This window comes from Cyprinodon tularosa, unplaced genomic scaffold (genome assembly GCF_016077235.1).
Source record: "Cyprinodon tularosa strain WSP-4 unplaced genomic scaffold, ASM1607723v1 ctg539, whole genome shotgun sequence".
In the NCBI taxonomy this organism is placed as follows: Eukaryota; Metazoa; Chordata; class Actinopteri; order Cyprinodontiformes; family Cyprinodontidae; genus Cyprinodon; species Cyprinodon tularosa.
Genome location: NW_024039273.1, coordinates 257216 through 274746, shown reverse-complemented (window position 1 = coordinate 274746; position 17531 = coordinate 257216). Strand labels below are relative to the sequence as shown.

The 17531-nt window shown below is 43.1% G+C and overlaps 1 protein-coding gene across 3 annotated transcripts in view; it reads right to left on the bottom strand.

Moving 5' to 3' along the window:
- Nucleotides 1-8148, bottom strand: part of tbx4 (T-box transcription factor 4) — a 45344-nt gene extending 37196 nt beyond the window's left edge. The window contains exons 1-3 of one of the 3 annotated variants that reach the window (XM_038304579.1): nt 8021-8148; nt 228-382; nt 14-108 (exon numbers count right to left, since the gene is read on the bottom strand). In XM_038304579.1, coding sequence (XP_038160507.1) covers nt 14-108; nt 228-380 — 248 coding nt within the window. In that variant the 5' untranslated portion in view covers nt 381-382; nt 8021-8148. Of the gene's footprint in view, nt 1-13; nt 109-227; nt 383-1374; nt 1400-3596; nt 3789-8020 lie in introns of those variants that run through there. The other 2 variants (XM_038304578.1, XM_038304577.1) reach the window with 2 other exon arrangements.
- Nucleotides 8149-17531: the final 9383 nt, after the last annotated feature.

Genomic DNA, 17531 nt, shown 5'->3' with positions numbered 1-17531 from the left:
GAACTTTACCGACCTTCCAGCTTTGGTGATGATCATCTCCGTCCCAGCCTCATGGAACCTCTTCCACAGCTCCCTCTCATGAAGGACCACCTTAATGTTCTCGATGTTCTGGAAGAGAGCAGAACAGTTCAAACCGTCTTCATGACTGCATGTCAACCACCTCTACCTGGAATATCAAGAGAAATTAGTGCTGATTATTGATCTTTTCTATCAGCCTCTATCTGTACCTGGTCTGGGCCAGAGGAGGCGGGAGCACTGGGAGCGCTGGGAGCTGTGGACGGGCCAAGCTGTGACTGGTCTGGAAAAAGATCCGTCTCCCCGGCGGGCCGGACCCGGCTCACAGGATCATCCGTCACAGCTGAAGCCTTCTCCTGCAGCATCTCTGCAGCATTACACAAATACTCAGCTGTCAGAGTTATCAGTGCTCAGAGGTCACCGCAGGGGTCACCGTGCAGCCGACCCGAAACTTTCCAAAAAGAATCTCCTTCCTGAAAATAAACCCGCCGCCTGTTTTCTCTTCTCACACACACACTCAATAGATGTGGATTTAATGTCAATACATCTAATGTTTACTCAACCTTTTTACCATCTCAGATATTATATCAGTTCATATAAAGTCTGGTTGTTTTGCTTTTGTTCTGCTTAAATAAAAAAAAATAAAAACAAAGAAAATTTACAGTGTCATTTGCCATCTCTGTTTTTTTTATTAAGTAAATGAATTATTTATTATTCATGAAAAGAAACTATAAATATAGTTAATTTATTTAATTTAAAATCAAATTGTTTTAACAGTTTTAACGGTTTAGTGGTTTTAACCTAAATTATCTAAAAATGTAGTTTTGATATAATTAATTAATGCTGGGACAATTGTCACCATTTTTCACATTAAATTAAAACCTCTAACTTTTACATATTACCAAAAATACAATCGCATTATTCTATTTTATTCCATTTTATTTCAAATATTCATATTTAAAAATATAATATTTAATATCTTTCCTAAAAAGGAAAAAATAAAAGGTATATATATTTTAATAGAGAAGTTTTCTATTTTTAATATATAAAATTATTATTTAAATGGCTCCATTATTTAAAATAATTAGTTATATTTTTAAAGAATGCATAATCCTTATTTACACCTAACTGTTAAACGAGTTTCACAATCAGTCGGTTTAAAGTCAGATTATCACCAAAAACAGCTCAAATTCGTCGGTTTCTCTGCAGACTGAAATCCCACCGTGTGAGACGGCCTTCGGAGAGCTTTATAGAGAGCGTTCCTTTAGATCTGCCACTTCAGATCTGGTTCACATAGGTCTTTCTAAACATTAGTGGAGTGGAGCTTCAGCTGGCAGTAAAAGGTAGACTGATCCTCACGCTTCTTCATTCCTCTCGGCTCTCCTGCTGCAGCTGGAAGCTCCAATCAGGGCCTGGAAGGTGTCAGGCAGCTCCTGGAGAAAAACAAGCTTTTCTCTGAGGGCTTCTTCTGTGTTTGCATCACAATGAGTTAAATAGTGCAACCACTTTTTGCATTTTTTAAATCATATTTAGTTACTTTAACACAATTGTTTTATTTACTACCCTGCTAATATGAAATATTTGTGTTCAAGTAACTAAATATGATTAAGAAAATGCCAAAAAGGGTTGCATTATTTTTTTCAGTGAAATTAGAGAATATGTTGTAGCTGCTGCATGCTTTTTTTGCAGGTCTCTGACCGTCATAAATATAATAGATTATCTGTCAAATAAAACCCCAGCAAACATCTCTGGTTTGCAGCGTGCTTTGAGCAACAACTGCAGAGAGTCAGTTCATGTTGGATCCCAGCTGCTGTTTATTCCTCAGGCTGACTGTTGGTGCAGCAGACCTGTAAACGAGAGCAGCCCCTCCGAGCTAAGGAAGTGGGACACAAAGCACCCAGTGTAAACTAATGGAGACATTTGTGAAAGCTAATAAAGATAAGGACTGACACAGCAACAGCCCGGCTGAGAATCCGGGCCTTTCACTGATCCGGCGTAACCCAGCAGTGAGAACTCAACTTTCCTCTGTCACTAAATATCCCTGTGAACAACTTGCTGCAAGCAATGTTATACTACTAGAAAAAGAACATAACCTAATTTCTCTATGTTCAGAACGCAGCAGGTTCATTGAAATGGGTGTAAAATCCACCAAGTGGTCTGGACCTTTCCTTCTGCTGCTGCAGTGAAGTGTTTGCTTTAAAGCTGGCTGCTTTGAAAACATCACAGTGGAGAAGAAGACGACGCAGCAGCAGCAGCGTCTGCATAGCAGCGTCTGCATAGCAGAACATGTCTTATAAATCTGGAAAACTCTCATCAGGAGAAAGCACTCGATGAAGGAGCAATGTTATAAAGCTCTGTGGTGAAAAATGCTTGAATCATTTACAGTCTATTCATCTTCATTTCTGTTTTGATATTTCTGCTCTATGCTTCCAAACGCCTTCCACTCTGCTGCTAATACACCTGAATTTCCTCTCTAAGGAAATTAAACATGACATTTCTGTTCTACTCTAAATATTCCCTGCTAACGACTGATAATAGCTGCAATATCTGCATGAATCATTTGACTAAATATCTGCTCTGCTGCATTAAACTCTGCAGCCAGCAGCTTCCAGGCCTGAAAACAAAGAAAGGTCAAAGAAATAAAATCATTAAAAATCTTTGCGCATCCTGATGACCTGCTAGATTTATCAGACTCAGGAGTTAGCATGAAAATTTATATTTAAAAATAAAGTAATAACTTCAAAAAATGTATTAAATGTTAGTGTTAAAGGGAAACATTTAATAAAAGACATTATTATTGTTTTTATAATTTAAATTATTTAATATTATTTAATCCATGTTTTATTATTATTATTAATATTGTCATTATTATCATTATTATCATTATTATTATTATTATTATTAGTGTGTAAAAACAACAATAAACGTCAGAGGAAAAAAACACCCTTAAGCTATTTTAAAAATAAAATCGAAGAGAAAAGCAGGAAAAGGATGAAAAGAAAACAATTCAATAAATTCAAACTACGCCCAAAATCATTGAGATTTATTGCGGATCTAGTTTTCTTAGATCTGCCTCCTCACTCAGCCTGATGTGGAGGTTTTTTTTTTTTTTTTTTTTTTTGCGGCCTAAAGTCGCGCTTCGAACCTGATAGATTATCTATGGAGACAGATTAGGGTGATGGGACGGAGGCCTTTCATCTCCAAGCAGAAAGCATCAGAATGTGGGAAAATATAAAACTGCTCCTGGGATTTAAACGGAACTTTTCCCAGAAATTATTTATGGAGGGAAAATCTGGTTATTTTTACCAGAATTTTAAATAAATAGGCTAAATAAAAAAAAAAGAGTTTTGTTTTAGTTTAGACTTTTAGTGTTTTAGTTCATATTTTTTTATGATCTTCTTCTAAAAGACGTTCCTGCAACACATCAAACTTTCTGATAGAAAATTAATCTGTTCAATCTAAATCTATCAGTCTAATTCGGGATTAAACCGTAAATCTAAAGAGTTTTTCCTGCAGCCTCCCATCAGCGGACCGATAAAAGCTCCGGATCTTCACCGCCTGACTGGATCCGCCGCTCCTACCTGATGCGGTCACCTCTCATCCCCGCGCTCTGCTGCTGCTGCTGCTGCTGATGGTGGTGATGAAGATGATGTGATGATGATGGTGATGATGATGGTGAAGGTCTGTCTCCCTTTCACTCAGCCGCAGCGCGCGGACCGGCTCCCAAAGCTGCGGTCTGTAGCGGGTGGCTGCTGGTTCTGTTTGGAGCCGCTCAGCTTCTCTGGAGCCAATCTGTGCTTTGCGCATGCGCAGTGGGAAGGGGGGTCTGCTATAGGCCGCTGTGTGATTGATTGGTCCAGTTTCCTCGGAGGGTCTCCTTCAGGAGCCACCAGCACCACCCGAACTACCAGCACCACCCAAACCATCAGCACCACCTACCAACACCACCCGAACCACCAACACCACCCGAACCACCAGCACCACCCGAACTACCAGCACCACCCAAACCATCAGCAGCACCCAAACCACCAGCACCACCCAAACCATCAGCAGCACCCGAACTACCAGCACCACCCAAACCATCAGCAGCACCCGAACTACCAGCACCACCCAAACCATCAGCAGCACCCAAACCACCAGCACCACCCGAACTACCAGCACCACCCAAACCATCAGCAGCACCCAAACCATCAGCACCACCTGAAACACCAACACCACCCAAACCACCAGCACCACCCGAACTACCAGCACCACCCAAACCATCAGCAGCACCCAAACCACCAGCACCACCCGAACTACCAGCACCACCCGAACCATCAGCACCACCTGAAACACCAACACCACCCGAACCACCAGCACCACCCGAACTACCAGCACCACCCAAACCATCAGCACCACCTGAAACACCAACACCACCCGAACCACCAGCACCACCCGAACTACCAGCACCACCCAAACCATCAGCAGCACCCAAACCACCAGCACCACCCGAACTACCAGCACCACCCAAACCATCAGCAGCACCCAAACCATCAGCACCACCTGAAACACCAACACCACCCGAACCACCAGCACCACCTGAACTACCAGCACCACCCAAACCATCAGCAGCACCCAAACCATCAGCACCACCTGAAACACCAACACCACCCGAACCACCAGCACCACCTGAACGACCAGCACCACCCAAACCATCAGCAGCACCCAAACCATCAGCACCACCTGAAACACCAACACCACCCGAACCACCAGCACCACCCGAACTACCAGCACCACCCGAACCATCAGCAGCACCCAAACCACCAGCACCACCTGAACTACCAGCACCACCCAAACCATCAGCAGCACCCAAACCATCAGCACCACCTGAAACACCAACACCACCCGAACCACCAGCACCACCCGAACTACCAGCACCACCCAAACCATCAGCAGCACCCAAACCATCAGAACCACCTGAAACACCAACACCACCCGAACCATCAGCACCACCCAAACCACCAGCACCACCTGAACTACCAGCACCACCCAAACCATCAGCAGCACCCAAACCATCAGCACCACCTGAAACACCAACACCACCCGAACCACCAGCACCACCCGAACTACCAGCACCACCCAAACCATCAGCAGCACCCAAACCACCAGCACCACCCGAACCACCAGCACCACCTGAAACACCAACACCACCCGAACCACCAGCACCACCCGAACTACCAGCACCACCCAAACCATCAGCAGCACCCAAACCACCAGCACCACCCGAACCACCAGCACCACCTGAACTACCAACACCACCAAACTACCAACACCACCCAAACCATCAGCAGCACCCGTACCACCAGCAGCACCCGTACCACCAGCACCACCCGAACTACCAGCACCACCCAAACCATCAGCAGCACCCAAACCACCAGCACCACCTGAAACACCAACATCACCCGAACCACCAGCACCACTCGAACCACCAGCACCACCCGAACTACCACCAGCACCACCCAAACCATCAGCAGCACCCAAACCACCAGCAGCACCCGTACCACCAGCACCACCCGAACTACCAGCACCACCCAAACCATCAGCACCACCCGAACCACCAGCACCACCCGAACCACCAGCACCACCCGAACTACCACCCGCACCCAAACCATCAGCAGCACCCAAACCACCAGCACCACCCGAACCACCAACACCACCCGAACCACCAACACCACCCGAACTATCAGCACCACCCAAACCATCAGCACCACCCAAGCCACCAGCACCACCTGAACCACCAGCAACACCCAAACCACCAGCACCACCCGAACCACCAGCACCACCCAAACCACCAACACCACCCGAACTATCAGCACCACCCAAACCATCAGCACCACCCAAGCCACCAGCACCACCCGAACCACCAACACCACCCGAACCACCAACACCACCCGAACTACCAGCACCACCCACATCACCAGCACCACCCAAGCCACCAGCACCACCTGAACCACCAGCAACACCCAAACCATCAGCAGCACCCAAACCACCAGCACCACCCGAGCCACCAGCACCACCTGAACCACCAGCACCACCCGAGCCACCAGCACCACCCGAACTACCAGCACCACCCAAACCATCAGCAGCACCCAAACCACCAGCACCACCCGAGCCACCAGCACCACCCGAGCCACCAGCACCACCCAAACCACCAGCAACACCCGAACCACCAGCAACACCTGAACCACCAGCACCACCCGAACCACCAGCACCACCTGAACCACCAGCACCACCCGAGCCACCAGCACCACCCGAGCCACCAGCACCACCCAAACCACCAGCAACACCCGAACCACCAGCAACACCCGAACCACCAGCAACACCTGAACCACCAGCACCACCCGAACCACCAGCACCACCTGAACCACCAGCACCACCCGAGCCACCAGCACCACCCGAGCCACCAGCACCACCCAAACCACCAGCAACACCCGAACCACCAGCACCACCCGAACCACCAGCACCACCTGAACCACCAGCACCACCCGAGCCACCAGCACCACCCGAGCCACCAGCACCACCCAAACCACCAGCAACACCCGAACCACCAGCAACACCTGAACCACCAGCACCACCCGAACCACCAGCACCACCTGAACCACCAGCACCACCCGAGCCACCAGCACCACCTGAACCACCAGCACCACCCGAGCCACCAGCACCACCCGAGCCACCAGCACCACCCAAACCACCAGCAACACCCGAACCACCAGCAACACCCGAACCACCAGCACCACCCGAACCACCAGCAACACCCGAACCACCAGCAACACCCGAACCACCAGCACCACCCGAACCACCAGCAACACCCGAACCACCAGCAACACCCGAACCACCAGCACCACCCAAACCACCAGCACCACCCAAACCACCAGCAACACCCGAACCACCAGCAACACCCGAACCACCAGCACCACCCGAACCACCAGCAACACCCGAACCACCAGCAACACCCGAACCACCAGCACCACCCAAACCACCAGCACCACCCAAACCACCAGCAACACCCGAACCACCAGCAACACCCGAACCACCAGCACCACCCGAACCACTGTGACCCTGTAGCGATAATGAAATACAGGATCTGACCCACATAAACCAGATTTTAAAAAGCTAAATTAAATACAATCAAAGAAAATAATTAAATCACCACAGATTAAATTTCTTAAATCCACTCTTATGTTTTATTTCTTTTTCTTTATTTCTTCTTCTTTCTGTCATGAACATTTAGAGGGACCAAGGGCCCCATTCTAGTTCAATTACAAATACAAAATTTAATGCATGATTAACACGATATATAATAATAATAGAATAGCATATTATATTATAATAATTATACAATATTGTAAATTATACTTTATAATTATATTATGTTATATTATACTATATTATATTATATTATATTAGTGTTATAATTATTGTCATATATAATAGAGTGTAATTACAATCAGCTGGTTATAAAATTGACCCAGTCTGACTGGATGATCTATACATCTATCATCTATGAATCTATGATCTATAAATCTACAATCTATGAATTTTCTCCTAAAGCTGTTGCAGTTGGTGTGAATTCCAGCTATAGAAAAAAATGAACTGAACTGAATTAACTTGGATCGAGTCTCGTTAAATATGAGATAAAAAAAAAACATCTTCAATCAAAGAACTGGAAAAAAATTTGATCAACAGACTGTCAGCAGGGAATAATTGGCCCTTGAGGGGCCCCATCATTAATCCCTGATCAAAAACTAATCAAACTTTCTTCATTGACCCACTGCCTATCCTTTGTTTTTTATTTTCTGACTAACAGAGAGGACCAGCTGGACCCACTGATCACAGAGACTCTGAAAAAAGTAGAATTCAGTCATTTTCTAGAACTCTGATCTTCTAGAAATAGAAGCAGCATGAATATAAACCAGAGGTCATGTTTGACCCAAACCTGTAAATATCTTCCAGAAGTTCTCCTCACCTTAAAGCTGCTCCGTTCAGTGAGGCAGCAGGCAGCGCGTCTCCTTCTGGCTGAAAGGAGGTCGCATCTGGACCGACACCAGGAGGAGGACGGATCCGGGAAAACCAACCGTCTGAGAGCAGAACCTCCGACCATCAATCTGCTTTATCAGCCAGACCCAGCAGCCTCACCCCAACCCACCCACCCCCTACGAGGAGGTGGAGGAGGTGGAGGAGGAGGAGGAGGCCTCCGAAACCACAGGTGAATTAGAATCTAGTTTTGCAGCAGACGTCTGACGTCAGACTGACTCCATAATTCATCTCTGCTTCATTTAGGACTAAAACATTTTCCCACCTTATTTCTTTTTAATCTCCAGACTTATTTGATAATAATAAAATCAAATTATTTGTATTTGCACACAAAAAAAACACAATTATGAACGCTTTACTTTAATAAAAAGCTTTTCATAAAGCAGCGTTTGTCCTGTAAACGTCTCCATCATTGGGTTTTAACCCTGAACTCTGAGTTTCTGGGTTTTTGTTCACTTTAAGGTCATTTAATGAAAACAGAACAGAATGTTTTGATAGTTTCTCCTGTTAATTCAAATCAATTCAATAAATTATTAGATACTTCCAACAACCCAATAAAAACTGTATTTGAGTAAGTAATACTCAACATATTTCTAATCAAATAAAAATTCCAAGTTTCCATCCAAGAAATTAATAAAGAGGTTTTTATTAAAAATGCTGATCAAGTTTTACTAAAACAGTGTAACCACACATAATCACACCTTAATATTAAACCATGTAATCAGTTCTGTTATTTTGAATATCAAAAGAAATTAATGAATACCAAAAACTTTAATTTAGTTTCTCCTCTTATTCTAGTATTTCTTCTGCAGCCAAATGTTTCACTCTAATGACAAAATTCAATTCTATTCAGTTTATTTCTATAGCTCCAATTCTCCTTAGATAGTTTTCTATCTAAGGAAAACCAGCTGATTGCATCGACTCATTGACTCTTCAGCAATCCCTCACACTAAGCATGCTTGTAGCGACAGTGGAGAGGAAAAACTCCCTTTGAACAGGAAGAAACCTCCAGCAGAACCAGGCTCAGTGTGAGCGGCCATCTGCTGAGGCCCACTGGGGTTCAAGGAGACAGAAGCAGACATAGAAAAAGAAGCATAGATACAAAAGGCAACTGTCAACCAGCTCCACAGGCGGCCCCGTCCAGGAAACACACAGCCAGGCAGACGAGCTCCGAGCCAGCTCCCATGTCAGAGGATGAAGAGAGCACATCCAGTTAGTCACAGTCAGAGAAACAGGACTACACTGGAAAACAGGCCAAGCTCCAACATCTAGAAACAAAGGTGTTGATGGCAGCAGCACAGCTGATATTTCTCTCCAGGATGGAGTCACAGCCAAACAGGAACAGACCAGATGAAGCTACTATGAGAAAAAGCAGAGAGAGCAGAACGTTAGAGATTGAACTAACAGATTCCGCAGAGTGGGAGATAGAATGAAGCAGAATGATGAAAAAGGGGTCCCTATGTCCTCCAGCAGTCTAAGCCTATAGCAGCAGAACTATAGAGATAGCTCAGGATAATTAATAATCAATCAGGAAACAGTTCTTCATTAATGAAGTACAAATAAAGATACAGTGCAGTAAAACTACTCATTACTCATAACAAAGGTTATTTAAAGAAATGCAACTAGTTACTACCCACCTGTGATCATTGCCACTCTCTCTGACCTCCTGCTGGGCCTCCTGCTGAGCTCCCTCATCCTCCTCTGGGGACGATCCCTAAACTCACGCAGTTCCCTCTCAGAACATGTGCTGCAACCAGAACAGTTATATTTGTCTTTATAGCAGAAGAGTTGAGCAAAGATCTGCAGGGAACATGAAAAATGCTTTAATAAAATCCTGGAACTCAACGCTATTCCTGACATTTGGAATTGAAAAAGCTTCCTGGATGGAAGAGAAACGTCTTCAAACTTGCAAACAAAGTCCAGTAGATTATTTTTTTACTTTGTTGGAATGACTGATCTGGATGACTGAGAATCTTCACCAGCATTAAGCACATTTAAAGAAATGAGATTCATTCAGAATTTGCAGGATAAACTTCAAGTTTTTTACATTATCCTTGGGATGGGGTTAGTTGCACTTAAATTTTAAGTGCAAGTTAAAATTGAAGTTGCACTAAGCTGAGTTGAATAAAACTGAAACACCAGACAGCTTTTGGGACTGTTCAGTGGATCAGTGGGTAAGAAGATTCTGGGTTTGATTCTGCGATGGACTGGAGACCTGTCCAGGGTGGACCTTGATAGGCACCAGCACCCCTCGTCACCCCAGCAGGGATACAGCATGTCAGGAAATAGATGGATGAACCAGATGGATTTCTGGCCGACCTCACAGCTGATCCTCAGACGTGCACTGCAAAAACAATCTAGAAATAAGCAAAAAATTCTTAAAATGAGTCTATTTCCCCTTAAATTGAGTAGGTAAATAAGATGATCTGCCAATGGAAATAGTATGTTTAGTCTTCGATATAATGCACTTGAAATAAAACAATTCAATTTTCTTATTTTAAATCTAAATTGTCTTGTTCCATTTGCAAAGTGTCTCACTTACCTCCCTAATTCAAGAAAAAGCGCACTTATTTTAAGAAAAAAAAGGACTTATTTAGCTTTCAATTTTTTTCAGTGTGAGGGAAGGTCTGCATGGGTCTGCAGCGGGAGAACCGATCTGATCCGACTTCAGTCACAGACAAACCAACGTCTGTGAATTCCTGGGATAGATCTAGATGCTGTCAGGTAGATCCATCCTACGTTAAGTCTGCATCAGAAACAAGTTCACCTTGAAAGGCTCTTTTCTCCTCCTGCTTTCACTCTGACCTCCTCAGTAGAGCTCACTAAGGAGGCGTGATAATCATTGCATTAATTTATCCATGAAAACATGTTGTCCTAATAGTGCCTGACCTGATTCTGGAAGCACTAAGAAGCCAGCAGGCTCCATGGCAGGAAGTGGAGCATCCGGACCTTCAGCTGCATCGTGTTGACAACTCAGAGTGTCCATGAATCGGATCATTTCGGTCAGGTTCTTCCTAACTACGCTGGGAAAACGATCTAGAAATAAGTAAAAATGTCTGTGTTATGTGTTATTTCTTTGTAATGTTAAGTGTTTACCTTAATGTGAGTAGGTAAATGAGATAGTTTACCAATGGAATGAGATCATTTGATAACATGCACTTCAAGTAAGAAAATGCAATTTTCTTATTTTAAATGTAAATTGTCTTGCTCCATTGGCAAAATGTCTTTTTTTTAGTTCTCAATCCAAGAACAAATGCATTTATTTGAAGACTTATCTAGATTTTAATTTTTTCCAGAGCAGCAGAGTGTCTTTGGTTTTATATTGAGATGGAGTTTTGCTGAATGTTGGTCATTTCATCCCTTTTAAATGTCCTGTTTTTAAAATCTCTGCTGATTAGTTTCAATCATTGTAGTTTTGGAAATGATTTTTTTTTAAGCCTAACTTCAACAGAAACTGAATCTTCTTTCTTCTTGAAGAAAGTTCAGGCCTAAGAACTGCTGTGTGTTTTTTGGCCTTTGCTGGATGAAAGATGTTGGATTGCTGAAGTTCTGTCCTTTTTTCTCTGAAACTCGGAGGGGTGGGGGGTGTGGGGGGGCACACCATTCTACAGTTGCTTGTAATCTGCAGTGGTGCTCTGGGATTCTAGTGCAGTCAAAATGGCGGTTAGATCAGATTTTGTAGTCTATTAAGCGGTGATCTCATGCAGACCTCCCCCGCCCTCCACCAGCGCTCGGCTTCTGCTCATTGATTGGCCGCTCGGCGTCCTCCTCCTGACCAATACAAGGCAGCTTAGGAAGCGGATGTGCCTCACAGGGAAGGTTTCTCTTACTTTACGCAACTTTTGCTGTAAATATCTGCAGCTGCACTTTAAAGTTATGATTAATTATAGGATTTCTTTCATATTTTTCCAGGTTAATTAAAATATTCTTTAAAACAAAACTTTATTTTAACTCTATTTTCCTAATTCTCCAGGTTATTTAAAAACAGAAATACTTACTTTCAGTAGTTCTCTGATCCTCTGCTTAACGTTTTAATGTAATAATAATAATCTGAGTTACAGAAGCAGACCAGCAGATTAATGACTTCATCCTTCAAACTTCCCTCTAACCAGTTGGCGTTAATAACTGGGATGTTTGGTGACAGGAAGGTTTGAACTGACTGACTTCCTGCTGAACCAAACGGTTTCTAAAGCTCAGGGCATCAGATAAGGCTGTTTGTCTCAGGATTCTGCAGAACTAATAATCCTTCCACCTTTAATATTAATAATTATAAATGTTTTGCATTGATAGCAGATGAGTTTGACATTTTCATAATCATACATTAAGCTGCTTGTAGCAAAATAATCTTTCTTCGGGATCAATAAACTCTATTTTGCAGGGTGCTGCTGTGGTGTAGCAGCAGAGAGCCCATAAGTCAGATGTTGCAGGTTTGAGTCCCTGCCCTGTAGGCCTTTGCCGAATGCCTTTCCAGCTCTCTTTTAATCCCCATTCCTGTCTGAATACTGTCAGAAATTAGAAAAATAAAGGCCGTTAGTGCCTAAAAAAATCTATTTTTCTTCTATTATAACTGTTCTGCTCTGACCTCATGTGCAGAATCTTCTAAGAAAATAGTTTTGCTCTTTTGGCTTAAATGACCCCTTTAAAGGCTTCCTTTTCATGAACACTTCAGTAAAATTGTTCTGAATCACAGAACAGGTTTAAGTTGAGGCGCTTCGGTTCAGGCACTGAGATAATAAAGAGCTGCTGTCTGTCTTTGCAGGCGTAGAAACTCAATGTGCCGGCCTGTTTCACAGTCACAGAATACGTCTTCATTAAACGCAGGGATTAAGCCATGCGGTTACATTAGATCAAGCTCTAAATCCACTGTGGTCAATTAATGGAGGAGTGGTGGTTTGGGTTTCCTCTAAGGCATTAAATAAAGAAACAAACAGAGCGCTGACAGGCTGGGAAACTGGCTGCCTGTTTCTCTGCGCTCCGTGGGGATTTTCCTCAATGTAAACATCTTGGCCTCAAGTGGCCAAAGTTGTGAATATCACTTCAGTCCTATAAGATGAAACCTTTCATATATCATCATAACTGACATTTATTTTAACTTTAGGGGCCTAAAAGGTTACAGTTCATTAGGCCTGTAAATGAAGTGAAGCAGCATTAGCTCATAGCTTCTCAGAGAGCAGCTCTGAGTGTCAGTCTGCACCTCCAGCTCAGATCAAGCCGTGAAACAACCTTCCTCCTGCAGCAGCCAGCAGACTGACCATCTGCAGACCACAAGGTTGCATGATGCAGATTACATCATCAGGCATTTTCTACACCTTTTTCAGTTCAAATTTAGCAGAGTTTTAAAATGTTAAAAAACTTCACAGCCTCCCCTGCATGCTTGTTTATGTTAAGTTGGATACTAAAGCATGTTACACTGAAAAAAGGATCTAGAAATAAGTCAAAATTTCTGAAATTAAGTGTATTTACACTTAATTTAAGCTGGGAAATATGAGTTTTTTACTCTTAGAATAAGAGAATAAGATAACATGCACTTGAAATTTTTAAATTATTTTAAATGTAAATGTTCTTTTTCCATTCGTAAAGCGTCTCAATTTCCTCCTCAATTCAAGAAAAAACGTACTTAATTTAAGACAAAATGATTTGTTTAGATTTCTAATTTTTTGCAGTGCACATTAGCAGGACCAAAGGAAACTCTGTGTTCAACATCCAGAAACATATTTTCATCTCTTCATCAGAATTTCATTTATAGCAGTAAAAATCCAAACTGATCATCTATAGAAAACATGGATGCACATTCAGTTATGACTTGAGGAACAACAACTGCTTGATATTTTTCCATATTTACAGGATTAGCAGGATTATCAGGATTGCAGATTTATTAGAAAATGAATGCTATATCATCATAAATTCTTCCTCTCTGATTCCTGAAGGAGGAACTGGAAATGTCCATATTCTACTGATGGGATGTTTCCGTCCTTTGGTCCACACCGCCGCTGATAATTAAGCAATGGAGGAAACACTGCGTCTTTCTCCTTTCAGATATCTTATTGTAATAATTTGTGAGTTTGGTTACGGTGCAGTAAAATGCCTCATGCTGAAGCAGGCCTGCAGTGAACGCAGCCTAAAAGCGAAGGATTACAGCTTCTATAAAACGGCTCCTGTTTATCTGGCCTGTCCCTTTCTGCTCCACCTCGTAAGCTCTGGCGTCTCGCAGGTTTTTAAACAGTGCCATGGCCTTTGTTTTTCAGACCTAAGCCCCTGCGCTCTTTGAAGTGGGCGCCATGTTTGCACTGTGACCATTTAATTCGAGGCGCAGCTTGATGATATTAGTGTCAGGGTTAATTGCTGATTTCAGCTGAACTTTAGAGAGGCTGCTCGGCTGGCGGTATGTAGGCATCATGTGCCGCCCGGTTCAAGATCTGGTCAGACCAATAGTCTTGGTTACACTGCAGCTTTTAGCTCCCTCTGACCCCTGAACATGTGACCAGGCAGACATGGGACCTGGTTATCCAGCCGCCCGGCACAGGGACGCTGTTTCTCAGACCTCCCAGGAAGGATCTCCTCACCTTTTCCCTTCTTCGTTGAATGGTGGGATCCCTGAGCGAGGCGCGTCACGGCTCACTGCAGGAATGTGTCTGGAAGTTCTGGAGGTGTAACCGTTGAGGAATGGCTCCTAAATGAGAAACTTTTATTTGAGACAGGATGGAAGTTGGGTTTGATTATGCATCAAGCTTTCAGGGCCCATGCCATTAATGGCTCAGCTCTCAATAACCTCTAATCCACACATCTGGGGGCCACTTTCTTTTATGCTATTTCTGGTTTCCTTCTGAACTTCAACTTCTCTGCTGAACCTGAAACTCTCCCTGTAGTCGGACTTTTGTCACTGATGCAGCCAAATGAAAGCAGTAGCATATATTAGGCTGTTTGTGACAAAGACAGGCTGCTCTGAAATCTTTGTTGTTTGCTTGAGGGGTGATTAAAGTTCAAAGGGACTGTGGGATTTTCCCATCATCTCACTGGGATCCTGTCAGCTTTGCTCCGTTAAACACTGACCATCATGTTGGACTGAACCACCTGTTAGCAGCCATTCAGGGCAGCCTCTCTGAGGGCATCTGCTTTCTGCAACTACCATCCGCTTTAATGCTTCACTCAAAATCTTTCTACGGAGGAGGATTAGGGCCACTGGAAAAAAAAAAGTTAACTAAGTTTTAATTTCATTTGAGTTTAATTTGGGAAAAAAGTCTGAATTTTTACTTTAATCTCAGAATTTTCACTTTAAAGCTGAAGTCTGTAAGTTTTTAAAAATCACTTTTTTGTCATATTGGCTAAAACTGTCCCTATGCCCAGACAGCAGTACATGTGATATGTAACCTGTGAAAAAAACTGCTTCAATTGGTCCCGCCTACTGCCTGTATTTCAATCTGGAAAGAATAATTCGGGACGAGTCAAAACAACCAATCACAGCCAGAGGAGCGTCTGATGGAGTGTCAATCACAGCTCACACACGCTGAATCCCGCCCCCCCCTTCTGGTCGCATGCGGTAGCCGCGCAGATGCTGTGAGAGGGGCGGAGCTTGGAGGTGGGGCATGAGTGAAGCAGAGAGGGTGGGGGAGTGACGTGAAACCTGTTTTTCTTCAAATTTTCAGTGAAGTCTGCTCTCTCCTCAATGTTACAGACTGCAGCTTTAATCTCAGATTTCTGAATTTTTGCTCATATTAAACTAGAGGAAAAAATCTGCTAATTTAAAAAAAAAAAAAAATTATCCAGTGGCCCTATTCCTAAAAAAAGAAAAAAGTCAGAATTCCGACTTTATTCCTTTATAAAACTCAAATAAAATAATTAAATCGTTTCTTTTTTTCTCCAGTGGCACTAATCCTCTTCCAGTTGCTCCATTAATTAACAAACTGAGTTTATTCAAGCGATTGTTATTGACTTCTAAAGTACATTTTGAATGTTTCAGGGGTGTTCGGTGGAGCATGTTCAGTAATATTCAAGCTCTCAAATAAAAATATATAATCTTTTTTCACAGAAGTTGTATCCGGGAGTAAAGATCTTTATTTTTATGTAGATAAAAACTCTGAACTAGAAGTTAATTTCAAACAACTTGCTCAGAGAAATGGAAAATTATTGATTGGATTAAGAGGAGATTTAATGCTTTGATTGGCTCTCCTCTGCCTGATGACATTTTGCTACACTTGTGATGTCACCACTCATGCTCTATGCTGCTTTTCTAGACACACTAGCTCTATGGCAGGAGGATTATTATTTCTGTCACTGAAAAATCCCAGTTAGCTGGAGACGTGGTGAGCATGGAGGCTCCTGGTTCATCAAACTCATTTGGATGTTTAGGAAAGCACGTTGTGATGCTGCTGGGTTTCGTGAAGTTGTGCAGGATCCTGTTGGCAGAAACAATTAAAGCAGTCAGTCAAAGTTATTCCAAACTAAACAACAGGATGATCAGACTTTCCAAAGCAGCTCCACAGAAGGGATGAAGAAATGGGAAGACGGCAACTAGACGTTTCATCAAATGTGCCGAATAAACAGAACAGCAGAAACCACCCAGGAGTTCACAATATCAACCGTCACATTAATTAATATGAAAGTTTGAGAAATGAAAAGAAAATTCCACATTTTACTCCTTATATTCAAGGACAGAAAAACTCAATTGACCTTTTTACATTTTTTTGCCTACTGACACACTTTAACAGCTACATTAAATCCCACAGTGTTATATCAAGTTTATATCACATGTTGTCTTAAATTTTTGTCAAATCTTACAGACGAGTTTTAAGTCAGGAGCAAAGATTTCAGCACTTAATAAACTGAACTGAATTGGACGGAAAATTACTTCCTTGTTTTCAAACTATTTAGTCAGGTTCATTATTCGATTATTATAAAATGTTTTGTGTCTAAGGAAACACAGCTGAGCATTAAATCGCAGCATCCACTATTAACATTTTGCTGTTAACTTTGCAGCAATCCCCCAAGCTAAGTGTGCCTCTACTGGCAGTGGAGAGGAAAACTACCCTTTAATCAGAACCAGGCTCAGTGAGATCTGCCACCACCAGCTGGAGGTTTTTAAAAAGCAGAGCAGAGACACGCGATGGACACAGCGGAATTGTACTGAAGAAAAGTAAAAGAAAACGGGAGTAGAAGTTCCCTCAGTGGCTCCATTGAGGAGCGAAACTCAGCTGAACAGCTGAGCTCCCAACTGGTCAGCGAGAGTCACAACAACAGCTCAACCGATATGGAGTTAACCATGGAAATACCGGGTTCAAGTGCAGCATCTATAGAAAGAGGAGACTGTTTTGGTACTAGTGTCTCAGAAGATGTTGTGAGTAAAGCTAGGCCAGGTGCAGCATCCATAAAAGGACAGATAGAACATAGGGTTTAAAGCTGAAATAGTAACAAAAGGCAAAAATAATAAATACATGTTTAGCAAAGAA